This window comes from Canis lupus, chromosome 4 (genome assembly GCF_048164855.1).
Source record: "Canis lupus baileyi chromosome 4, mCanLup2.hap1, whole genome shotgun sequence".
Lineage (NCBI taxonomy): Eukaryota > Metazoa > Chordata > Mammalia > Carnivora > Canidae > Canis > Canis lupus.
In genome coordinates, this window is record NC_132841.1 from 35,408,402 (window position 1) to 35,434,510 (window position 26,109).

A 26,109-nucleotide genomic window follows, 5' to 3' on the forward strand; every position below is an offset into this window, starting at 1 on the left:
TTTCCCTGGAACACTGGACCCAAAAGGCGTAATACCATTGTCGGCAGCTTTGTAAGAATTTGTCTGCAGAACTAGACGGCCAGACGCTTTTTCCTCCTTAGTTGCCAAACATATTCATTCTCTTCTCTACCTCATTTAATTCCTATCTCTTTTGTGAGATTCTTAAATGCATGTTGCAATATTTAGATACTGTTCAACCTTATTTCAATTAGTATTTCATTATTTAAAACATTGTACAGGAGGGGTGCCTGGTGGCTCACTCCATTAAGCATCTGCTTTTGACTCAGGGCAGAATCTCAAAAGTTCTGGGATTAAGCCCCAAGTCAGCGCCCTGCTCAGCGGGGAGTCTGCTTCGTCTTTTCCCTCTGCTGCTCCTCCCTGCTCATGTGCTGCTCAAAATAAATAAATGAAAAATCTTTTTAAAAAATGTACAGGAAAACTGAACAGGTTGTTTCCTTTCTCCCTTAAATTGTCCGTATTTTTTTTTAAGATTTTATTTATTTATTCATGAGAGACATAGACACAGAGAGAGGCAGAGACACAGGCAGAGGGAGAAGCAGGCTCCATGCAGGGACCCTGACGTGGGACTCAATCCCAGGACTCCTGGATCACACCCTGGGCCAGAGGCAGGCACTAAACCGCTGAACCACCCAGGGATCCCCCTTAAATTGTCCCTATTATTATAATGTTTCTGACGAAATGTAGTAAGAGGCACACTCTTCACTAATAGAACATTTATTCATGTATCTGTGTGGTTCTTAACTCGGTGACTATATAACGTCTCTGCACCGGGACATTGGAAGAGTGGAGAGGGAACCCTACTGACCAGGCCACCAGGATAGCACGTTTAAAATAAGACTCTTCTGGGCAAATCCAAGTGCCTGGTCACTATCTTCTGATGGTAAAAAAGCAGGTAGATTAAGGTTCGCTTCCTGTTTAAAGGCTTGGACCTCACTGGAAGAAAGGCCCATGCTGGAACAGAGCGTGGGAAGGACATTCCCAGCGTACTGCAGGCTCACTGCCTGCCCCACGTCAGGTGGCCGCAGCCCCAGGAAGACATTCCTCACGTGAAAACCAGAGTGTCCTAAAAGAAATCAAGGTTATGCAAGGTGATTTAAGGACTCAATTGTCTGCTCCCGGGTTTGTTTTTAGTAGCTGTTAGTTTAGCTACAAGAAAAAGTAATAGCTTTAAACTCCAATTGCTTTTGTTTTTAGGACAAATACTGTATCTTTTATCCTTTCATAGGTCACATAAAGTGTGGCACTGTTCTGTCATTTTAAATGGGAAATTCAGGTACTAGCATTTAGTAGCTCTTGGTGATTCTTTAGAGTAGAATTCAGTGCAAATGTATATAATACGTAGGTTATTAGTACTCCACGTCACTTCTTAGCACAATGACGGAAAATGACAGATTGGACTGATTAAATGAGGCTAAAGCATAAAAGAGCTATTACTTTTTCGCCACCACTTGTATCAGTTACCATGGAGAACACATTTTTTTCTTACATAGGAAGGGAAATGGTTTTTTTTTTAATTTTTATTTATTTATGATAGTCACAGAGCGAGGGAGAGAGAGAGAGAGAGAGGCAGAGACATAGGCAGAGGGAGAAGCAGGCTCCATGCACTGGGAGCCCGATGTGGGACTCAATCCCGGGTCTCCAGGATCGCGCCCTGGGCCAAAGACAGGCGCTAAACCACTGCGCCACCCAGGGATCCTGGGAAATGGTTTCTAACTTCAAGGTAAATAGTGGTAAACTGAATACTGAATTTTTATATTTTAAAATATAAAATACAGTCTTTCCATATGCAATTTTCTCTAGTTTCCCTGTTATATATTGAGGAAATTTTTTATATGTTCTATGTCTTCATGATTTTTAAAAATATTCTATTTATTATTTGAGAGACAAAGAGAGCATGAGCAGTAAGAGGGGCAGAGGGAGAAGCAGGTTCCCCACTGAGCAGGGAGCCCAGTGTGGGCTCCATCCCAGGACCCGGGGATCGTGACCTGAGCCCAAAGCAGATGCTTAACCAACTAAGCCCCCAGGTGCCCTATCTTCATGATTTTTAGTGGCTATATAGTTTGCCTTTGTATGGCTATGCCATCACTTACTCCACAGACCTCAATAGATGCACATTGTCCTCAGTTTCTTTTTTAACATTTTATACACTACTGTTATGAATATCTTTGTAGCTAAGTCAGTGAGAGTGTATATGAGGTTTTTTTCCTTTAGGTTAAACTTAGGAGTGTAATTGTAAGGGCCAAAGGGATGCAGAATTTTAAGACTTTTGACATACATTGCCATATCATCCCCCAGACAGGCTTTACAAATTTAAAACTCTTTGGGTAGAAGTCATTTCCCTGCACCCTTGTAACTTTTAAATGAATCTTTGATAGTTTGATAGGTAGAAATCTTTTCTCACTAATTTATAAATTTTTTTCAGGTTATTAGGAGTACACGTTTTATTTGTTTTTAAGCATATATTTTTTCAGTGCTATATATACCTGCTTGGCTTCTTCCCCCATTTTTTTTATTACTTTGCATGCCCATGTATGCACATGCTTGCATACTCCTTATATATTAAGGATATTCATCCAAATGTAATTTAAAATTCACTATTTTTTTTTCCTGTTTGGACATATCTAGGGAAATGCAAATGAAACAGCAGCAAAGTAGCTCAGTACCCTTACTAGTAAAATTATTTTTTTCGGATGCTAACAAATTGGTATCAAGCTGGAACTCTTAGCTATTGTTTGTAGTGTTATAAACTGTTCAGTTCCTTTCCAAACAACATGATAATACATATTAAGAGCCGTAAGAATGGACATGTCTTTGACCCAATAATCTCATACCTGGGAGTTTACCACCAGAAAATAATTGAAAAGTAATGTTGAATGCCCCAAACCATTTATTGCAGCAAGGGCTATAATAATGACAAGTTAGAAACAAATTAATGAATTGGAGAGTAATGGTTAACTAAATTAGAGTCATCATTAAAGTATTAAGTGAGTGTTAAAAATGATTAGGAAGATTACAGATTGACATAAAAGGGTGGCCCTGTAAAACCACTGAAGCAGAATATAAAATTATTTCAATTTTATGGTTGCAACTATGTAAAAATACACATAAAAAAACAAAACCTTGGAGGAAATATAATGGGTTGGTTTTTTTGTTTGTCTTACCAAGTTGTGTGTAGAGTTTCCAAGGTTTGAAACTCACATTTATTGAGTGAGTACTGTGTGCCCATCTCACAACACTGTAAGACGGGACTGATGTTATTCTCAATTGACAGATAAACATAATTCTCACTTGACGGGTAAAGAAACTTAACTTTTTATTACGGATGTTTTAAAATATCTACAAAAGTAGCAAGAATAATAATGATGAGCCCCAGGTAATTATCACCTAGCTTCGACAATTTCAAGTTCACATTTTTAGTAAGCGGTAGAGTTGGAACCCATATCTATCCTACCCTGAAACCCATGCTTCTCATTTACAACCCTATCTTGCCTCTTCATTTTGTCATTTAATGCTATTGAATAACTTTATGATGCTTAGTGTTTTGGGTAAAATAGACATGGAAAGGCATTATAACAGTGAGTTTTATAGGTTCGTAAGAAGGCAGAGAAGGCACTCTCTTTTAACCACATATATTTTGTAATAAGCATTTTTAGTTGCAGTGTTCTGCAAGACAAAACTTGCTGATACAGTTCATCCTGTTTTTATAAATCTTTGACCCATTCATCAGACTCTGACCACTCTAAAGATAAAGGATTATGGTTGTATTGGTCTTTCTGACTGAAGTGGCCTTCTGCAGATTGAGAAATTGGCTAATTATTAACTACGGTAATGGGTATGTACTTGCAAGTTTCATCTGGTATCTTAATGAGCTTTAACCCTCTGAGTTCACTCAAAACATATCCTAGAATCATTGCAATTTATCACTTGTCAATAACTTAACTTTGCAGTCTGTGTATTTGCTTTGATAAATGTTTTGTTTCCCCCTGTCCTCACCACATCCTATTTCCCTGTTCATACGTTCACAACTCCTCTGTCAGTTACAGGATTTCATAGCAGCAGCCATAGATATAAAGACCTTTAAGAAAATTCCTCTTTTTTGAATTAACAGGACCATACTTTCTTGTCCATTTTTTGATGTATGGGTGGGAAGTTCCACACTTAAATATACACTTAGAGGTGTATATTTAGACAAGTAAAGGCATACAGAAATAACAATTAGGGACAGATAACCTTGTGTTTTATAGAACTAATTGATTTCAGACATCTCTTGTCCTGGGAGATCTTCTCTGAACTCTCAAGATACTCTGTGTCACCCTGTGTGCTTCCCCATCTTCCTCTATCTAGAGGGCACACAGGGCTCTGAAAATTGAGGACCTATGGCCTCATGGCCTTGTAACTGTAAACCTTACTAGAATTGAGCCCAAGAACTGTGTAATCCATTTAGATCCAGGGTCATTTAGTCAGATTTTGCCTTCAATAAAGAGGATAAATAGAATATTGCTTTTTTATCTACTATGATTGTATCAAACATAGTGAGACTAGAAGTGTGTCTGACATTAGGGTGGTTGGTTAAGTATAGATTGGTAAAGCATAATTGGATATTCAATAGTTAAATGAATGAGATTAGTGAAAATCTGCAGGGTTGTGTGGAGTCAAAAGAAGAGATGATCTAAGAAGAAAGAAAGAAGAACCAAGGACGTAGAAAAAAAAAAATGGTTGAACGCACAGCCTTCCAGAAACGAGGGAGAAAGAGTTTTACAGTTAGGGTAGCCCAGTACTGTGAGTACCTATTTGACAATTTGAACTTCACGTTGTCTTAACAGAGGTAAGAAATAGAAGTCTGATTGCAGGGCATTTAGGAGAAGAGGCTAAGTGAGGACACAGAAGCAGTGAGTGTCTTATATTCTCTGTAAACGTTCTGGAGATTACTTGTAGCTTGTGTGTCTCTTGGGCCAGCCAGCCAAAGCTGCTTTTCTGGCTCCTGTGCTGGGGAGATGGGGGGGAGGGGACTTGGGGGCTGTATCGCACTCCTTTTTTTCAGATTTTATTTAAATTTAGTTTCAAAATTTTTGTTACTAACTGTAGTCCAAAGAGTCTATGAAAAATTCAGATAATCGGCAGTTTTCTACTTTGGTTGGTTGCCATCACCTCCTGCCTTCTAGGGACACCCTGCATTTAATCCTGTGGCAGCTCAATATTACTATTTTATAATTGTCATTTTATTGCTCCCATTAGACTCTAAGCTCCTTAAAGCTCCTTGTTGTTATCACTGACTTCCCATTACCTAGCATAATGCCAGCAAATAGCACTAAGTATTTGTTATGTGAATTATTAAATGAATAAACCAACAGTTATCTGTCTCTTAAGCACAAAGTAATTCCAAACTGATGCTCTCACCGAATCAAAAAAGAATGCTTCAGGAAAGAGGGATTTATAAAGTGTCAAATGGCAGTAAGATCAAGATCGAAAACTGACCTTTGGATTTGGCTGTAAAAGGGCATTGGTTTTCGTAGGAAAGAGTGTGATAGCAAAATGTGGAGTAAGAGCCATATTTAAGTGAGTTGAAGAATAAACAGGAAGAACAAAGAAAGATATAAGCTTGTTTTGTTTTGTTTTGTTTTGTTTTTTAAAGATTTGAGATTAAAGGGAAGAAACCATTGGAGAGAAACCCAGAGATTTGAGAGAGGGCTGGTCATTATCATAGTAATTTTATGCATTTGATTTAAATATAAGTACTGTCACCTGCCTGTCAGCCTGGTTTAGTCCTCTGGTGCTTGATTTGACTGCCCCTCTGACCTCGGGGGTTTGGCTCTGCTGTTCGGGGGCCCCCTGGTGGCCAATCTGAAGTGACATAAGTGGTAAAATGCTGATTGACCCGCTGCGCCTGTTAGGCCTTATGTGAGTTCTTCTATGAGGATTAGATAGGGTGAGGTATGTCGTTACAGTACTTAGGGAGGCCTCGTCCTCAAAACTTGACACCTAAACTTACCACGAATTTGTTTCCATACTAGTAATTCACCATTATAAACCTTGAAAATTGCAGTCTGTCTTTGTTTTAGCTGCTTGCGCATCACTAACTGCCGTCATTGTGCTCAGCTCTTGCTGTGCAAGGTTAGGTTTAGGTCCATTGTTCTACAGCTATTGGACCATCATATTCAGTTGGGGGTTGTGAAAGAAAAGCCTGAATTACCAAGCAAAAAAGATTTGGGTTATTACAAAAATAATCCATATTCATTATTCATCACAATAAAACTTTTTAAAATATAGAAAAAAATTAAGAATCATCCTTAATGACATTCTCAATGTTTTTCTTCCTAGGATTTTTTTTTATATTATAAAGTATATATGAACAATATAAGGAGAACCAAACATGTTCAGCACAGTTCAGGCCCTTTGTGTACTCTTTACCTATTTCTCCATTCCTCCCCTTAAGGGACATATATGCTATGTATACATAGCATAATGTATAAACTTGTCGAATAGGAATCACTAAGTTGTACACCTGAAACTAATGTAACACTGTGTGTCAACTATGCTCAAATTATAAAAATATAAAAAATTCAATATATTGATACCCAAAGTTATATATTCTTCAAATTGTTTCTTTCATTTAAAATTGTATTTGTGAAGCACCTGGTTGACTCAGTCAGTTGAGTGTCTGATTGTCGATCTCAGTTCAGGTCTTGCTCTCAGGGCCATAAGTTCAAACCCAGCATTGGGACTTGTATTTGTAAGATGTATCCATGTTGACAAATAACTCTCGGTTACTTCTTTTTGCTGCCATATCTGTTTCTGAATATCCCATGATGAATATTCCATTCTCCTCTTTATGGACTTTTAGGTTCTAAACTTCTTTTGCTTAAAAAGTCTCCCATGATCATCCTTTTTTCTTTTTTAAGGATTTTATTTATTTATTTATTTTTAGATTTTATTTATTTATTTGAGAGAGCAAGAGAGAGAGAGAGAGACCAAGATAGAAGAGCACAAACAGGGAGGAGAGGGAGAAGCTCGGCAGGGAGCCTGACGCAGGGCTCTATCTGAAGACCCTGGCATCGTGACCTGAGCCGCAGACACCTAACCGACTGAGCCACTTAGGTGCCCCTCTTTTTTTTTTTTTTTTTTTAACATCATGATACCTCTGTAAAGAGAGATTTTTCTCTTCCAATAGTTGGTCATCTTGAGATACTGTTTAGTAAAGAAAGACAAGATAGAGTTTCTTTCCCGTCATTCACCAGCTTTTAAAAACAATTGCTAAAAACAAAACAAAACAAAGCAAAAACAATTGCTTAGTCACTAATGTCCTCCCAAGGTGATCACTAAGTGAGTTTGTTTTAGTTATCTTTATGAACTCCTGGGTTTAAACGTATTTGGTGTGTTCCAAATGATTATAATAATCATTCTAAATGATGCTCAGATTGTTCAACTTTGGCCAGTGGGAACCTCTTTAAGCTGGCTTCTGGGTTCTTTTGACACCATCCTAGAAGTTTTTGATAGATTTCTTACTTTCTGGTATGATGTTTCTGGTTCACCTTATACATTTCTTGCTCCAGACCTGAAATCAGCCATTTCTCTAAGGAGTTCTGGTCACATACCTATCATCTGTATAACATACCAAAGTCCCAGCCTCTCAGAAGGAAAGCAAGTGTTCATCATAACATTGTTTACATAGATAGGTTAGGCAGGGTGAGCCACTCTTATCAAGGAATGGTGGGAATCCTCCTGGAATCTAAATTCCTAGATGCCAGCCCAGGCTCACCTTGCAAGCCAGCCTTTTTAAGGACAGTAGTCTGAGGCCTGCTGTGTTAACTCTTTTCTGTACAGCTGCCTATTAGACATTTTGTGGTAATGAAGAGTAAGTAGACAGTTGGTTAAGGAGTCAGGAGTTCAGAGGAGAGGTTGTGATGGGTGATAGTCATTAGCGCAGAGAAGGTATTGAGACCGAGTGAAGTCACCTAAGGAGTGAGCTTAGAGACTCAAGGACAGGTTGTTGAGCACAGAGTTCTGGAGATGAGGAGCTAGCAGAGGAGCCCGAGAGAGAGCACGTGGTGAGGCAGTACCACGTGGAATGAGAATCAAGAAGGTGTAGTATCCCTAAAGCAGATGATAGAGGGTTTAAGAAGGACGGCAAGGTCAGCAGTGTCAAATGCTGCTGATAGGCTGTGTAAGCTGAAAATGGAGAATTGACTTATCATGGCAGTGTGGAAGCTCCTGGGGACCTTGGAATATGCTATTTCAGTGGAGTGGTTGGGACCAAAGCTCCACAAGAGTGGGTTTAAGAGAAAATGGGAGAAGGAGCATAGACAATTTTTTCAAGGAATTTTGCTGCAGAGAGGAGCAGAATGGTTGGAGGGGCAAAGGAGCTGAGTAACAACATGAGAAAAAAATAACAGCATGTTTGTATGTTGATGGAATGCTCCAGTACAGAGAGAAAAATCAATCACGTAGGAGAGAAGGGGAGAATTGTTGGAACCTGAGGAAGAAAAAGGGAATAAGACCTAATATGTAAGTAAGGAAGACATGGCCTTGCAGGGAAGCATGGACAGTTCATCCATAGTGACAGGAAGGTGGGCACAGTGTATAATACGACAAGGTGGGTTGGTAGGTATGTTGCTAAGAGGTTGTAAGTGGAAAGGGTAACATGGTCACCAGCTGTACTCCAGGATCAAGGAAGAGAGGCTGGAGATTTAAAAATGAAGAGGCATGGAAGAGTTAACTTAGCGAGTGGACAGGGAGAGATGATTGCTGGGTATCACCTGGAGGTTAGTGGTCATGAACTTAAAATGAGATTTGTTTTCAGATGAAAGTGTATTTTTTTTTCTAGTTACTTGTAGCCATTGGGCTACTGCAGGGTAGGTGGTGATTCAACCAGTGGTTGAGTTCAGCTGGGCAGATACCTTAGTGAGGAGAGCAGTGGAATTAGTGGTGTATGGTAGAGTGATTTTAACCTTGGCCCACAGGATCTAAGCTGGTTAAGGAGGGAAGTGAAGAATGAAGCTGTAAAAATGTGGTCCCTACGATTAGTTGTAGGTCCTGTATGTTGAAAGAATTGCTGGAGTAGTGCATTTAGAGGGAGTAAGTAGAAAAATGGTAGAAACTAATAAGCTTAAAATTGAATTTAGGAAAGTATGCAGTTACTGATAATGGGGAGGGTATGTGACTATAAGAATAGGTAACTGGGGTAAGGTGGAGAAATATAATCAAAGGAGGAGAGAAGGTCAAGGAGCCAAGAAGCCAGGGAATTGGAAGGATCATCCACACTGATACTGGAATCACAAGAATTATAGTCGGATAGATTATTAGATTTGGAAAGGTGACAATGAGCAAATCCTCAAGGATGATAAGAAGGACTGGAGATTACAGTTGTCATTTCTTGCTGGTTCCTCCTTTCTGTGTACTTCTAGACTCCTTGTACTTCCATATGGACTTTTTATGATTTGAAACCTTACCTTTTTACAAAGGACCCTGTACTCTGATCAAAAGCCCTTAGTTGTGCCATGGTTTTGCTTAACTCTGCTTTTTACAGACACTGTTTGTTTTGTTTAAATGCTCTCAGCCACAGCGCTTGCCTTCCCCAGCAGCTCTCTTCTCCAGCAGATGGTCATTTCCTGTTTATAGTCTGTAGGATTTAGTACATTATTTTTAAAGTATTAGTTTACATTCACTATTTTCCTCTCCTTTTTGTTCAGGCCGAGAACTTTATCTGTCTTTTTGACCCTGCAGCACTGTGAAAAAGTTCTTAGCAAGCTCTAGGGCCAGATCTATTTCATAAATTCCTTTTGAAAGTCAGTAATAATGAAGTAAATAGTGGTACGATTCCTCATTTTTAGCTTCAGTAAATATGATGCTTACTTAGGTGTACTTATATCAGGCACCATAGTTAATGACAAAAAGTTTAAATCACAACGAATTTCTTTGATCCATGTATTACAAAATGACTACTCTTAATTTTTTTATTTGTATTGCAGAGAAGATTTTAAAATACAGAAGCAGTTCCTAGTTGTGCTCACAGATTGGCGTGAGCACAGATGACACAATCACTTCTACATTTTGAAGAGAACCTCAACTCTCAGTTTTGTATTTTCTCTCCCTTCCAGTTCAAGCCTTCTATTTTGGTCTTGGGAATTGGGTTCACAGTTAAAGGAAGGAGGCCCCAAAGCTACTGAAATAATCTACAGAGTAAAGAAAACAGGAAATTTAAAGGTGACTATAGTACAATGAAACAAATGCTTTCTTTTTCCTTCTCTACTAACTTGTCCTTTACATGTTATTAAATGCCATTTGATGTTAGTATACTTAGCTTTATTTTTTTGTCTTTTTTTTTCAGTATTTCATATAATTTATTGAAGAGAGTCTTTAGATGAGGATTTTGGGGGCTCTTGTTTTCTTATGATTTCTTATATTTTTATGAATTTTGTAGTTAAATGGAATACCAATATAACCTTTATTAATTATTTTTTTGATTCATAGTTTATATTACATTTGCTGTTGGCATATTATTAAGTTAATATTAATATATAAAAGATCTACTGAGAAAAAATTCATTTTAATATTTTTCAGAAACTATGAGTGGAAGATCTCAGGTCCACATTTTTTGGGGTGCTCCAGTTGGTCCATTGAACATGACAGTATCACAGGAACGAACTTCTTTAATGTCTACTGAGAACCCCTGGAAAAAAATTCAGCTGTCATACAATCAACACTCTTTACATCTGAGGGATGAAACTCTTGAAGACTATCAAGTCTTAAAAGCTAATGGCCCTCCAGATCTTCCTAATGCTCATTTTTCAACAAATTCTATGAGTGAACCTGTTCATGTGAAAGAAGACTTTATACATTGTATTTCTGAAACACAGACCGTAAAATCTGAGAAGAGTCCCCCTTCGGGGGTGAGTGATACAACTAGCTCCGATGTGCAAATATGTGGATTTAAGGGCAAGGCTCAGCATTTAACTGAAGACGAAAAGTATCAAAAGCTTTTCAGCGAAGATAAGAAAATTACAGACGAACAGCATAAAGATCAGTCAAATACATTTGGCCAAAACTTTCAAAAAAACTTCTTTCAGTTAGATCATAAGTGTACAGCTAAACTAGATTTGGTCTCTAGTACAGAACAGATTAATGTAGGGCCAGGAGCTGTTGGGACGAAGTATGTACCAACAGAGCATCATGAGGTACAAAACCAGCGTCCAGAGTTCTCTTCCTTGGAGACAGAAGATAAGCCAAGGTCTGAAGCTGTTAGAAAGGTCACAGACCTTAAAATATCTACTGATACTGAATTTCTTAGTATAATGACTTCCAGCCAGGTTGCTTTTTTATCTCAAAGGAAGTCTAAAGGACAGAACTCTATAAATAAAAGGACTGTAAACATGGAGAGCGAACCAAAGGCAAGTCACAGGGAAATAAGAATAATTGAAGATAATTTGATTCAGCCTAATGATGACTCTGCAGGAGGATATGAAAGTGGACAAAACCAAGCACATTCCCTTGAACTCTTTAGTCCTGTTTGTCCTGAAACAAAAAGTAGTGACACTCACATGAAACCTGATAAAGGTCTTGAAGAAAATACAGGATCTCAAGAGCTTTTCAATTTTAAAGATGAACTGCCACCCAGTGATGTATGCATTGAGCCATATGGCTCAGGAATGCTGTGTTCCCAACTCAATACCTTCCACAAAAGTTCTGTTAAAAGAAGTTGGATCCCTGAAGAGAAGTTGGGCCATTCCAAAACTCTGCCCAGAGTCCTCCAACCATTCAAGAAAATTAAGTTGGTTTCCAATGCAGGAGATCCTACTACAGCAGAGAACCAGAGAGATGGGAAGTTTGGGGGCATTAAAAAAACATCTTTAATAAAAAATTGTGATTCTAAAAGTCGGAAGTATAATTGTTTAGTCATGGTATTATCTCCATGCCATGTGAAAGAAATAAATATAAAATCTGGACCAAATTCTGGCTGTAAAGTGCCTTTAGCAACAATTGCGGTAACTGACCAGTCAGGAATTAAGAAGAAGGTCTCTCTGTGGAGGACTGCAGCATTTTGGGCACTTACAGTGTTTCCCGGAGATATAATTTTGCTCACAGGTAAGGTCATCACGGGTTAGTGCCAGTTTGAAGCTGTAGGCTTCTCCCCCTTGCACTCTAAGCCTTTTTACTGTGTGCCTATGTGGGAGCCAGCATGATCCATCCCTTTCCAGTATCCTGGTTGGTCTCCTAATTACCACCGCTCCATATCCCGTGTCCCTGCCATTTCTGGGCCTTTGCTCTAGCCTTCTTGGTTCTGTCCCTTCTTTCCACTCACCTTTGAGAAGCCTTCCCTGGCTGCTCCTCCCCTTCATTCACTGTGTCAGCACTCAGGTCATATCATCAGGCTATTTGTTTTCTTAGGTTTTGTCTACGGATGTCTTATTTTTTAAGTGTTTTCCTGAGCTATATTAGCAGTCTTAGGATGAAAGGACAGGGTTTCTACTACTTAATCCCTGATAATGCTGTACACATCACATTCTTGTTGAGGGGACCAATAGAGACTTTCTATTGTGTTTTTAATTATTAAAATCATATTTTAATAATATATATGGAAAGGGAAAACTGCTGATATTAAACCAACCTCATAACACCACCAGTAGAGTTTTGGAGTGTTACCTTCCAGTTATCTTCCCTCTGCTCCTTAAAATGTGTATACATACATATATAATTAGTTGGTATTTATTGGGAACTTACTTTGTGTCCAACCCTGTTTTAAACTTTACATGTATATCAGTTCATTACAATAGCTTTGTGAAGAAGGTACTGATCATTAGCCCCCATTTTTCACTTTGAGGAAATGGAGATCCAGAAAAGTAAAGCAGTAAACCCAGTTTCACACATCTAGGAACTGGCAAAGCCAGGATTTCAACCTAGACTCCAGAACCCATATTTTTACTATACAGTTGTAATCATAAATAGAACATACAGTTTTTATCCTGCTGCTTTTTCGGACCTAAGACATCTAACTTTTTTTTTTTTTTTGTACATGTTCTTCATTAATTGAAAATAAATACACAGTGTATTAGAACAGAGATTCTAGTCATTTTAAGGAGTCCCAGGCGGGAGGAAGCTGATTAAGCTCAATAACATATCTAAAGAAAGAATGTGGTAAAAAAAAAGGGTGGGTGGGCCTTAGAAGCTTAGAAAAAGAAAACATAAGGCAGTCACTGGTGGTTCCTACCAAGTGGTTTGCTGGGGGAACAAAGGCCTTGTCTAGAACACCTTCGGTGTGTAGGTAAGATTGTCAGGGGCAGCTTCTCATAGAGAGGTGTGTGGGATTGTAGCCGACAATCACAGCACAGCGCAGTCCCCGCCCACTGACCATGTCTTATTTGTTGGAAAGTCAGTTCATCTAGCTCCCTCTATTCTGATTCAGTGCCCACCGGGCAGCCCTTTGCTTACGATCTGGCTTCCCAGGTATAAGACCGCCTACATGAGACTCTGCTGCAAATGTTTCTGTGGCAATCAGTGCCTCGTTGTAAATTTAAATAATTGTGTTCTGTTTTTTGTTTGTTTGTCTCATTAACTTGTTTAATGTGAGCTTATGTTGCAGAACTGAAATCTATTTTTGGGGTGCTGACAAAATCAGATTCCCAGACTATCAGGAGAGAACCAGGCCCAGGACCATGGTTATTGTCATTGTGTGAGCCTCACAGGAGGACTTTACCTGACAGGTGGAAACTCAAACCTGCCATCCCTGTGTTTTTTCCTAGTGTCCATGCAGTTGTTAGCAACTAGGTAACCTTTTATCATGTGACTTACTGCTTTACTTAGCCATTTTTCTGTTATAGGGTATTTAGATTATTTTGATGAGCATCTTTTTTAAAAAATCAGTTTTTTTCTGTTTTGCCTTATTTCCTTGGTAAAAAAATCTATCTAGTTCACTTCTTTTCTTTTCTTTTCTTTCTTTCTTTCTTTCTTTCTTTCTTTCTTTCTTTCTTTCTCTATCTAGTTCATTTCTTTTCTTTCTTTCTTTCTTTCTTTCTTTCTTTCTTTCTTTCTTTCTCCTTCCTTCCTTCCTTCCTTCCTTCCTTCCTTCCTTCCTTCCTTCCTTCCTTCCTTCCTTCTTTTTAAAGATTTTATTTATTTATTCATGAGAAAGAGAGAGAGAGGGGCAGAGACACAGGCAGAGGGAGAAGCAGGCTCCATGCAGGGAGCCCGATGTGGGACTCGATCCCAGGTTTCCAGGATCAGGCCCTGGGCCGAAGGCAGGGGCTAAACCACTGAGCCACCCAGGCTGCCCCTAGTTCACCAATTTCTGAATAAGTTTCCTTTGTTTTTGTGTGACAGATGGAAACTTCATGGAAAAAAGAGAAATCTATACTTTTCCATTGTCTAGTTCTGAAATTACATTTACATAGGAATTTATGGATGAAATTCCATTTTAATTAACAGCATGCAATTGTAGATTCTTATATCTCTACATGGGATATCTCATACTATCTACTGATATACACCCCAGAATTGAACATCTTTCTGCCCAGATATATTCCAGATCACATGATGTTCAGGGATATACTTGACATTTTGCCATCATACTTGGAGCAATAGAAGGGAGAAGTGCTGTAAGGGAGGACTGTCTGGCCAGAGTTTGAAGAGGACCTGGCGGCACTTAACTGGAAAACTACAGGTTTTCAAGAACAAATAGGAGACACTCTGGGACATATCAGTGAGTGAGAATCGGGAGAGCCTGGAGGCAAAGGCTGGACCGTGAATTCTACTCCACCCTATCACCAGTGATTAGCAAGTCACTCACCTGAACAAAGGTTTTACAACCTAGATTTCCAAAGTCTCTCCTTGAAATTTGTTCTGATGAGCAGGCATCCTGATGGTCAGATTATGAGGAGTCTAGAATGCTATGCTAGCTCTTCCTGGCCAGGCAGTGGGGAGCCGCTGAGTGTTTCTTAAACAAGTAAATGGATCACATTAATTTTCTTGAGAAATCACTAGCACTGGGGAAATGGATTCGAGGTGGGAAGGGGACCTGCTAGGAGAGAGAGGAATGTATAGTGTAAAACAGTATTGGCAGGGCTGTGGGGAAACTCAAGAGGTAGTCAGAAGGGTGGGGAGGGAGAGGTGGAAATTCAGGATGACTTTACATTTAAACTGACCTGGCTAATTCCATTGAACTAACAAATTACAACTATTTGGGTATGGTTTGGGTAAAAATTTGGAACTAAGTACTTGGAATTTGTGCATCCTTGTTTTTCTTTCTTACTATCTCAAAAATTTGCTGCTGTTAGGATATCTGTATACCTCTAGCAATTTTTACACTGCTTATATCCTGCCTGGGGTCCATCTGTCTCTGTCTCTAACTTAACAGTTTTTGCTCTACTTGGAATTGTTTCTACCTGTTAGTATATTTAGTTCCACTCTCTGATTCTTCTGTAGTGCATCTCAGTTCATACAACTCTCCTTTTCCTATTGGAAAGTATTCCTTAATTTCCAGAATCTTTCACTTTTAACATCTAGAGATGAAGATTACCATGTTTTTGAGGGGGAAAAAAATTAATCGAATTCCCTTAAGAATGCCTTATATTATATTCTTATGTGTTTATAGCAGAAGAGATAAATGCATACTAAATATTACTCTCCTAGGCACTACTGCTTTGGAACCATTGCTTTGCTTCCTGGCTCTAAATGATTTCCTTTTAATTTCTCAAAATAGACATTACAACATTTCTTTTATGTAAACAAAGCCATTAAACCATTCTTTGTGGAGCAGTGAGCTTCCATACTGATACTGCTCAAATATACAGAAGCAATTTTGTTATTGCTATTTGACTATTTTGTGTCTTTAGGCAGATCATTTAACCCTTGTGAAGTTTTTTTGCCTGGCATGTGAGAGACATGGATAATATCTTGCTACAATTGCTAAGTTAACTACAACGTGAAGGAATTTATGACATAATCAGAACTTTTTTTTCTCTTTTCTAGATGTTACTGTTCACGAAGATCATTGGGTTGGTGAGACAATACTACAATCAACATTTACCAGTCAGTTATTAAATCTTGGGAGTTACTCATCTGTCCAGCCTGAAGATTGTAAGACACATTTTAAATATGATAATTTCTTAGTATTTAAAGTATATACGCATACTAGAAAATGGAATTACAATGGCAGTTTTACAAAATGTTTTCTAAATAGGTTAGCTGGCCAGTGTTGGTTTATTTTCTTTAGCAAGAATGAAAATAGAATTTATAGAGACACCTGAGTGACTCAGTGGTTGAGCGTGTGCCTTTGGCCCAGGGCCCAGGGCCCAGGGCATGATCCCGGGGTCCTCAGAGAAGTTCTACATCAGGCTCCCTACAGGAAGTCTGCTTCTCCCTCTGCCTGTGTCTCTGCCTCTCTGTGTCACTCATGAATAAATAAATAAAATCTTTAAAAAAAAATAGAATTTGTAAAAATAAACTTGTGCATTGTAAATCATAAGTATTTTGAGAAATATTGGGGTTCAGGTTCCATTTTCATACTTTTCTTAGAGTCCACATAAGAACCATGGTCCTTAGCCTTTTAGGGAGGCATAGTTCTCTTTGAGAAGCTATGGGCCATTTCTGCAGAAAAACGGACTTAGGGAGCTAAGCACAAAATTTTGCATATAATTCCAGATGGTTCCAAGGATCTCTGAAGTTCTTCTGTAGGATTTCCCAGCCTGTGGTTAGGAACCCTTGAGCTAATGAGAAAAGCATGGGCCTTGCAGTCAGACAGTTGTGGTCCGTATCATTGTTTTTCAGTCCACCACTGCGAGGCAAGACTACTCTCCTTCTCTGACATCCATTTCTCTTCTTAAAATAAGCTATTCAGAGTAGAGCCCAGCTGCTGTCTTTTCCTCCCAGAAATAAAAAACAAAACACAATAAGGGAGACAGTATAACCTGCTAGTCAAATAGAGTAGGATTTGAATCCTGGCCCTACCACTTCCACAGTCTATGTCTTTCAGCAAAGGTACTTAATTAACCTCACTGTACCATCTGTGAAATGGGAAGTAAAATACATATGTGTAGCTCATAGGGTTGCTATGAGGATTAAATGAGAGAATGAACATGGGGCATTGAAACTGTATGCAATACAAAATAACCATATAGTAGTATTAACAGGAGAAGAAATAAGCAGAATAGATTTGATAGAATAGTGAAATGGTGTCGCAGAAAAATAGCTATTGGTATATAGAAAGACACTGATTAAGGAAGAGATTCTTTAGAATAACAAGAAAGTTGTAAGGCACATATGGAAGATACAGCATGGAATTCCAACCCATGAATAATAAGAATTCTCAAAGAAAGGCAGGGTAAGCAAAAAAGAAGTGTGGTGTTTGGGAAGGGGTGAGATTTCCCTCTGTTCTAGGGAAGCTGGTCAGCTGGAAATCAGCACTGACATATTCTCGGAAAATACCTAAAGTGGAGTTCTTCTTCACTTACCCAGTTGATACGTATTAAGTGTTGACGTTGTTTGAGGCACTTCTGTGCACTGGGGGTACAGTGGTGAACAGCGTCCGCCTGGTGCTGGCCGTCATGGTGCTGGTGTTCCTGCGGGAGGACAGACAAGGTAGAAACTAAACAGACATGCAAATATAATATTTGCGGGTGAGGACGAATGCTCTGAAAGATGGAGAATACCATAGATCTGGTTGTGAAGGGCTGAGCAGAATCAGGGAGTTAGGAAGTTATTATAGTAGTTGAGGCTGAGTGGTAATGGGTAGCCAGTAGAAATAATGAGAAATAGGTGGATTTGAGATATAGTTTAGACAGACCAGTTTCTATAGAAGAAATAGAAACAATTATTAAAGAACTAATGTACAAAAAAGCTGCCAGGCCTAGACAGTTTCACAGGAGTACTCTACCCATACCATCAGAGACCGGATGGTTCCAATGCTCTAAAAATTATTCCATAGTATTGAAGAAGGAAACTTCCTAATTCCGTTTAGAAAGCAAATATAACACTGACCCTTAAACCAAATAAAGTCATTACAAATAAAAATGCAGACCAGTTTTATACATGAGATATGATGCATGAAGTCTAAATAAAAAGTCTAAAAAAATTAGTAAACACAATCTAGCACCACATTAAAGAAATAATGATCAAGTGAGATTTTTTTCCAGAAATGGAAAGGTATATTCAATGTTAGAGGATTCATGAATATTGAATATCATATTAATAAATCTAAAGAAAATATTATATGATTATCTGCATAGATGTTGAGAAATTTAACACTCACTTACCATAAAAAGTGCTCCAGGAAATGAGAATTGAGGGATACTTTCTTATTCAGTATCAATAAATGCAGTATTAATACAGTGTTACAATACAATTGGTACTGTGTTGATAAAATAGATGTATTTAGTCCTAATGTCAGTATCTTATTTAATGGAGAAACACTAGAGGCATTTCCACTGAAATCAAGGTAAGGAACAAGATGAGGATGTCCACTTTCTCTGCTACTTGTCATCAATATACAGAGTTACCAACCAGTACAACTAGATAAGAAGAGGTATCTGAATGGGTGAAGAAGAGTAAAAACTATATGCACAAATGCTTTGATAAATCTGAAAAATTCCAGGCAGTCAAAGATGAAATTAAAAACACAATAGCCTTCATACATACAAACACTAAACAGAGGGCATAAGTGTAGGGAAAAACTCATTTGCAAAAGCAATAAGGAAAGTACTTCTGAATAAATTTAACAAGAAATTTGCAAAACCTATATAAGGAAAAAATTGTAACCACTCCAGAAAGAATAAGGACATGAACAAATGGAAACCCATCATTCCCTTTTCATGGATAAGATGACTCAACATTATAATGGTAAAGTTCTTCACAGGTTAATTTATAAATTCAATGCCATCTTAATAAAAATATTAGGAAGTTGTGGTATGGCATCTACAACTTGATACTAATGTTCATATGGAAAAACAAACATGCAAGAATAGCTAGGAAAACATTGAAAAAGTAAGCATACGAGTGACCACGCTCACCAGACAGGCTTTAAACTGTAAAGCCTCTATAATTAAAACGATGTGATTCTGGTGCATAAATAGACAAATAGACCAGTGGAATAGGAAGATCATAATTAGGCCCGTATACATATAATTTAGTATATGACAAAGATGTTATCTGAGGTCACTGAGGTAAAGGTTAACTTTTTAATCAATGGTGGTGAGGCAACCAGATAGTCATTTAGAAAGAAGACAAAATTAGAACAGTATCTCACACAAGATAAAAGGATATATTTCAAATGGATTAAGAATCTAAATATAAAAAGTAAAACCATTAACTGCTAGATGGAGACACGGATGAATTTCTCTATTATTTTGGTGTAGGGAAAACTTGCTATTACTCAGAATCTAGAAACAGTAAAAAAAAAAAAAAAAAAAAACTGATAAATTTGACTATAGAAAAATACAATTTTGCCCGAGCAATAGCACCATAAACAAGGTCAAAAGAAAACTGGCAACTTAGAATATTTGCAACATATGCTTTAGACAAAAGGCTGATATTCCTAATATATAGAGAACTCCTACAAATTGAGTGATGACAAAGGACTGATAGGAAAATGGGAAAAAGACATGAGACTTTCAAATGAAAGCTACACAGAGATCTCATTTCCCACTATCTGATTGGCAAAAATTAAAAAATATGGCGGCCTATGCGGTTGATTAGGCTGCGGGGAAGCAGGCCCTCTTGTACGTTGCTGGCGGGCATGAGAATTGCCTCAGTTCTCTTGGAGGGCTATTTGGCGCTCTAACAGGATGACCTATCTAGTCAGCTTTCAGCCCAGCCAGCCTACTTGTAGGAGTCTGTCCTGAAGATACAACAATGAGAAAATACACACGCACAACGTTATTCAGGGCAGTGCTTGTAATTGCCAGACCCTGGGAAAAATCAGAACGCCCCTACGTAGCAGAGTGACTGATCAGGTGGTGGTATATTCCTGCAGTGAAGTACTCTGCAGCCGTGACAAAGAATGAAAAGGAGCTCTGAACTGGTAGGAAGTGACTTCCAGGACATACTGCTATGTGAAAAACACAAAGCTCAACAAAGTAAACCTAGTATGCCATCTTTAGTGTAAGAAGGAGGGGAGGAATAAGATATATGTGTATCTCCTCATTTGTGAAAAAAAAAAAAAATGCAGGAAAGAAAAAAACAAACCAAAGAAACTAGTTACCTGCAGAGAATGGGTAGGAAAAGGACAGAAGGAAGGAGGGAATGGAAATAGGGTAACATTGAAGGGAGGGAGTAACACTTCTCTGAGTGGGTCTCTTTGTGTGGCCTTGATTCACAGTGATGCTTCCCATCCCCACTGTAAAACCATCAAAACCAACTAAAATGTAGTGGAGGGGGCAGCTCAAAGGGAACATCAACACTGACAAATGAACCCAACTGTATTACTATTTTATTACAATAAAATAATTACACAGGAGGGTGGGGGGAAGACAAGATAAACCTCAGTAACTGTTGAAAGCAGTGTGTGGACTGGATTCTGCAAGGCCCAGGACGAAGGGATGGCGTGAGTGCTGCGGTCTGGTTACTGGAAGTGCTTCCCGGGGGGTGGGGGGGGTGGGGGGGGGCATGGGTTAGCAACTACCTGGAAACTGGAAGCAACAAAATGGAAAAGGCAATTTCTCATTTGAAAAGATGTAAGTGTAATGATGTTTTATTATGAGTATTTGAAGTATTGCCACATCTGGGAGAGCCTATTTCTATAGAGCTAAATGAGTTGTAAGTAATATTCAACGTATTTAAAGGCTAATTTTCTTAAAGACTTTATTTACTCATGAGAGACAGAGAGAGGCAGAGACACAGGCAGAGGGAGAAGCAGGCTCCATGTAGGGAGCCCGATGGGGGACTCGATCCCGAGACCCGGGACCACAGCCTGGGCCGAAGGCAGGTGCTAAACCGCTGAGCCACGCCAGGTGTCCCAAATTAGAGAAGCTTTGAAGGTTACTTTAAATTCTTTGTTTTTATACTTAACATTTATATTGCCCTGTTTTACACAGGTTGGTAGCTAAAGTATAGTCTTTTTTGTTTGATTTAGGGGAATACTAAATACTTGATACTTTGAGAATACTGTAATTGTTTTTCTTCTGAAAGGATACATCAATTTAGTTAGGTTTTTGTTTTTGTGTTTGCAAGTGGCTACAATTCAGGAGAACATTCTTACCTCCGATCAATATGTTGTGTTTTTGGAAAAGACTTCTGCTCTTTCCTCATTATGGTGAGGTGTTATGTATTTTACAAACCTAGTCCTGATAATTTGATAGGACATAAAGTTATCTTAAATATTATTAAATTGAAATGATTAAGTTAAATGTATAAATCAAAGGTTAATACAAAAAAAAAAAGGTTAATACAATGTTTTTGTGAAGTAGACTGTTTTAGATGGAATCTAAGTAATCCCGTGCTTCTGTCTGATAAAGCAGGGATAAATAATTTGCTATCAGAGATCTTTGTATTTTCCCCAAAAAACTCCACGTTGCAGACAAAGAATGAAGCCCGGAGAAGTCATGTACAAGTTCACAGAACTCATTGTTGACAGAGTCAGAATCTGAACCCATCTGAATTTTGATTCCACACGTGCTGGAATATTGCAAAAGAGGGATCAGGATGTCTGGTGGACGAATTGGAGCCACGGTCAAAGCTGCTTGGAACTGGGTTTTGCTGTAATCGAATGGGTCTTCTCGCTTCCTCTCTTGCTCTCATTGCTCTTTCCCGCCATCTGTTCTCCTCTTATGCTCCTTGCCTTTGTCAGTGATAATCACCGTTGCTTCATAGAAGTCATTGACCAATGGAGTAGTCTTAACTAGAATAGATTTCAGGTTCTAAAAACCTTCAAGCATTTATTATTTATTTTCATCCGTGCGCTCAGCTGCGTAAGGAATCTTGATGCCATCTTTCATCTTTTCTGTATCCTCTCCATCTCACTGTCCCTTGGGTTCCACCTCTAAACTATTTTCACAGGTCTGACACCCCTTTCCACAGTCTCGCCTGGTTTCTAGCACTCATTGTCTCCCGCTGGGGGCTGCTAGCCTCCTAAATGTTCCTCCTACTCTTGTCTGTGAAAATTGATTCCTCCCATTAAAGGGTCCATGAACGTGGATGGGAAGGCATCACATCTCTATTTTCTCCAACAGCTAACTGAATACGAGCATCTGCTTCCATCGTGCATCAACAATGCACAGTAGTAGCAGCAGTGCCTGTGTCTTGGCCACCATATCACATAATTGTCAAAGATAACAAATATATTTTTTTAAAAATATTTATTTACTCATGAGAGACAGAGAGGCAGAGACACAGGCAGAGGGAGAAGCAGGCTCCATGCAGGGAGCCCAATTCAGGACTCGATCTCAGGACCCCGGGGTCACGCCCCTGGGCCAAAGGCAGATGCTCAACCACTGAGCCACCCGGGCATCCCAATAACTTGAATATAATTTATGCCTGTCACTGGTTTGAAATTATGGTAATTGTTACATACCCTATTATATTTTGTTATCAAATGTACTAATGAGGCACATGATTGCTCTATTTCCATGTGGTTGGTTTTGCAATCTTATTTTATGTATTGCAAAATATGATTTTGTAATGAAAATGTTATAAAATTAGATGATGGCAATAGTTGAACAACATTGTGAAATACTAAAAAAAAAACAAATCATACACTTCATTATCTTTTTTAATTTTTTTTAAAGATTTATTTATTTTTTATGATAGAGAGAGAGAGAGAGAGAGAGAGAGAGAGACACAGGAGGAGGGAGAAGCAGGCTCCATGCCGGGAGGCTGATGTGGGACTCGATCCCGGGACTCCAGGATCGCGCCCTGGGCCAAAGGCAGGCGCTAACCGCTGAGCCACCCAGGGATCCCCTATCTTTTTTTAATTAAAAAAATTTTTTTTAAAAACAGGCTCCACACCCAACATGGGGTTTGAACTCACTACCTTGAGATTTAGAGTTGTGTGCTCTACCGACTGAGCCATCCAGATGCCCCAAATGATACACATTAAAAGGGTGAATTTTATGTATGTGAATTATATCTCAATAAGGCTGTTAAAAATATTATTCTGATGATGGATTCATATGCTTCATCAGACTACCAGAAGCATCTATAGTATATAAAGGAATACAGATCCCTTTTTTCTTTACCTGGAAATATACCCCCTCCTTCATCTACTACCTAGAAAACTCTAGGACATTTTTTCCAAAACCCAGCTAAAATACTCCTTCAATAAAGACTCTTCCAACTTGGCTAGGCGGTGGTTTTGTGTGTTCTTAGGAGGGCTTACATGTATCTCTCACCCCCTCAGCCCAGTGTTTGTTATTGACTATCTCGAGGTCGATAATTCCTTCAGTGTGGGTATCGTGACAAGATACCTCTTTGTATCCCTAGCACCTGACATAATGCCTGGCTCATAGTGGATGGTCTCCTGATAAGTGAATGAATAATGAGGCTTTAGTGCAAGAAATACATTAGGATGAGAATATTAATGGGAGAAGGAAAGAAGAATCATTTGTTTCATTCCTACTGAAATCAGCAGATAGACCCAACCTTCTATAAAAGTACATAAGTGCTTTTTGCTAGGATCTTATTTTGGTCAACAGTCTACTGTATATTCAAATATACTTCCTTTTCCTTCAGGGAATTTAAAATTTAATCAGCAAACCTCATCAATCTGTACATTTAAAATTATGCATTTTATTGTATGTAAAGTATAGCTCAAAAAATGAGAAAAATTTGAAACAAATAATTAAAAAATAAAGGAAAATATTTAAATTATATAATGACCAAAGAACTAAACATCTGATTTAACAATCAAGAGAAATATTACAGGGGCACCTGGATGGCTCAGTGGTTGAGCGTCTGCCTTCGGCTCAGGTTGTGACCCCGGGGTCCTGGGACCAAGTCCCACGTCGGGCTCCCTGCAGGGAGCCTGCTTCTCCCTCTGCCTGTGTCTCTGCCTCTCTCTGTGTGTCTCTCATGAATAAATAAATAAGATCTTTTTTTAAAAAAGAGAAATCTTACAATGTAGCACACGCTTGAATGCCAAATGAGAGCTGGAGATAAAAGCCCTGGGGGAAGAAGTTACTAGGAGCCTCTCTATAGTGATTGCTTTTCTGTGTTGTATTTGGAGAGGCAGAGAGGATGACAGCATTGCAGCCAGTGATAATGGTGAGGATGGAGGCTTAGAAGTGGGGAAGAGGCACGCCTGTTCAGGGAAAGAGTCAGTTAGGTGACCCATAAGAGTATTTCAGATGAGAAACATAAGAGTCTTGGGGAAGAACAGTAGCGGTTGGGATGTCGGGGGAGACCAGAGCAAATCAGACTGCAGGGGTTAGGGAAACAACTGGGTGTAACAGGGTAGTGGAGGAGTCAAAGAAATCACCGAAATACTGAAATTCATAGAAAATCACCAAAATTCATAGAAAAATGCTATCATTAACAAAATAGAGAAGGGAGCTGGGCAGGTTGTTTTGGAGACAGTGAATAATTCTAATTCCCTTGGTTAAAAATATCAAGCATATTTTTGCACCTAAACATTTAAGAAAAAGTTAATATTTTTAGAAATGAAAGCATGTTTTACTTTTAATCACACTTTACAACATAAAATACATTTCTAAGAAAATATTGTGTTGTTAGGAAGGTAGAGTTTTGCCATCTTTCATACACAGGTATGTTTTTTCTTTCTTAGATTCCGGTATAGTTAATGGTGTTGTACTTCAAGACTTACTGGCATATGTGTCTTCCGAACATTCCTATCTCAGAGATCTTCCTCAGAGGCAGCCTCAGAAAATGAACAGCATAGAATTTGTAGAATTGGAGCGGCTGCAGCCAGACATACTAGTCCATGCAGTACTAAGAGTCGTTGATATCACTGTACTGACAGGTAAATATTTGGGGGGCACCTTCTTAATTTTAGATTATAAAATAATTAAGATACAAGACTTTGATAGTATATTATTTGGTTATTACTATTATTTATCATCAGACATTAAAGTATGGTGTTCTGTGTGATTAAGTAATGCTAGCTGAAATATTTCTTTTCCAGAGGCACTATACAGTTATAGAGGACAGAAGCAAAAGAAAGTTATGTTAACAGTGGAACAGGTCCAAGGTCAACATTATGTGCTTGTATTATGGGGTCCTGGAGCAGCCTGGTACCCTCAACTTCAAAGGAAAAAAGGTAAATATACCAAAAAGGATTTAACCTATTTATAGTTAGGTAAATGATTAATGCTTAAGAGCCTAAGATGAAGAACATCTTAAGAGAAGAAGATAGGCTACATTTGAAATAGTAGGCGATCATAACTGAATGTTCTTCCTCAGATTTCTTATGATTTTACATCTCATGTAAGCAATTTAGTGATCTAAAAAGTGCTCTACAATTAATAGTGGCAAAGAAAAGCTTCCATTTATTCCCAGGTATACTACTTTACCTTTTCAGTGAAGATCTTATCTCCTTCTGGAAACGTTCTTTAAAAATTGAAATCTGGAGAAGCTTCTACAATTTTTATTCAGCCAGAGTACTCTGATGGATAAACTTCTCTCTGGTTATAAGGCAGATGTTAGGGGAGCTGCATTAACCCTTTCAAGTCGCAATGTTCCTGTTTCATAAATTAGTGTGTTCCAGGTTTTTATACCAGTTGTTTTAAAAGTGTGGACTATTAGCCATCTGTAGCATGCTTATGTTTAAAATATGACCCATGATTACATTTTTCCTTAAAGCATGAGTTACTAATAATTTATGATAAATTTAATTAAATGGCATTGATGTTTCAATAAAACCATATAATATCTTCATTTTGATATTGTGAGATCCTTTCGTTGTAAATAGTCAGAGATGGTTTAACTAGTGGCTTATGAGTTATTTTATCCTGCTGAATTAATCCAGAGGTTAAGTGTGTGACTCATTCTGTTTTCCTTGAAAGAGTTAATGTCTCTTCCCGAACTTCTCCCTACAAAATAGTTATCTAAGCATATGATCTGTCACATTCTCTCCCTTAATCATTAATAGCCTCTAACCAGGCTTTGAGATAAGTCTGACTTTTGACTTTTATGTTAGGATCAAACAATAGTAAATAT

At 38.4% G+C, this 26,109-nt stretch overlaps 1 protein-coding gene and 1 long non-coding RNA gene across 19 annotated transcripts in view; one reads left to right on the top strand and one right to left on the bottom strand.

Annotated features, from left to right (window-relative positions):
* Positions 1 to 26,109, top strand: part of SHLD2 (shieldin complex subunit 2) — a 77,388-nt gene that overhangs the window by 34,867 nt on the left and 16,412 nt on the right. For 14 of the 17 annotated variants that reach the window (XR_012029684.1, XM_072823875.1, XM_072823871.1 and 11 more), the window contains 5 exons: positions 10,116 to 10,221; positions 10,579 to 12,099; positions 15,979 to 16,086; positions 24,719 to 24,913; positions 25,076 to 25,210. Coding sequence is in view for 16 of the 17 variants with exons in the window: in XM_072823875.1 (XP_072679976.1) it covers positions 10,584 to 12,099; positions 15,979 to 16,086; positions 24,719 to 24,913; positions 25,076 to 25,210 (1,954 nt within the window). In the remaining variant the exon portion in view is untranslated. Of the gene's footprint in view, positions 1 to 3,832; positions 3,854 to 9,986; positions 10,222 to 10,578; positions 12,100 to 15,978; positions 16,087 to 24,718; positions 24,914 to 25,075; positions 25,211 to 26,109 lie in introns of those variants that run through there. The other 3 variants (XM_072823879.1, XM_072823874.1, XM_072823880.1) reach the window with 3 other exon arrangements.
* Positions 720 to 25,572, bottom strand: LOC140632160 (uncharacterized). Of its 2 annotated transcripts, none has more exons than XR_012029686.1 (3): positions 25,464 to 25,572; positions 17,460 to 17,567; positions 720 to 1,084 (listed from the first exon to the last, which is right to left on the bottom strand). It is a non-coding gene; the product is annotated as an uncharacterized lncRNA (long non-coding RNA). The 2 variants fall into 2 exon arrangements; XR_012029685.1 differs by lacking the exon at positions 720 to 1,084 and adding an exon at positions 10,444 to 10,687.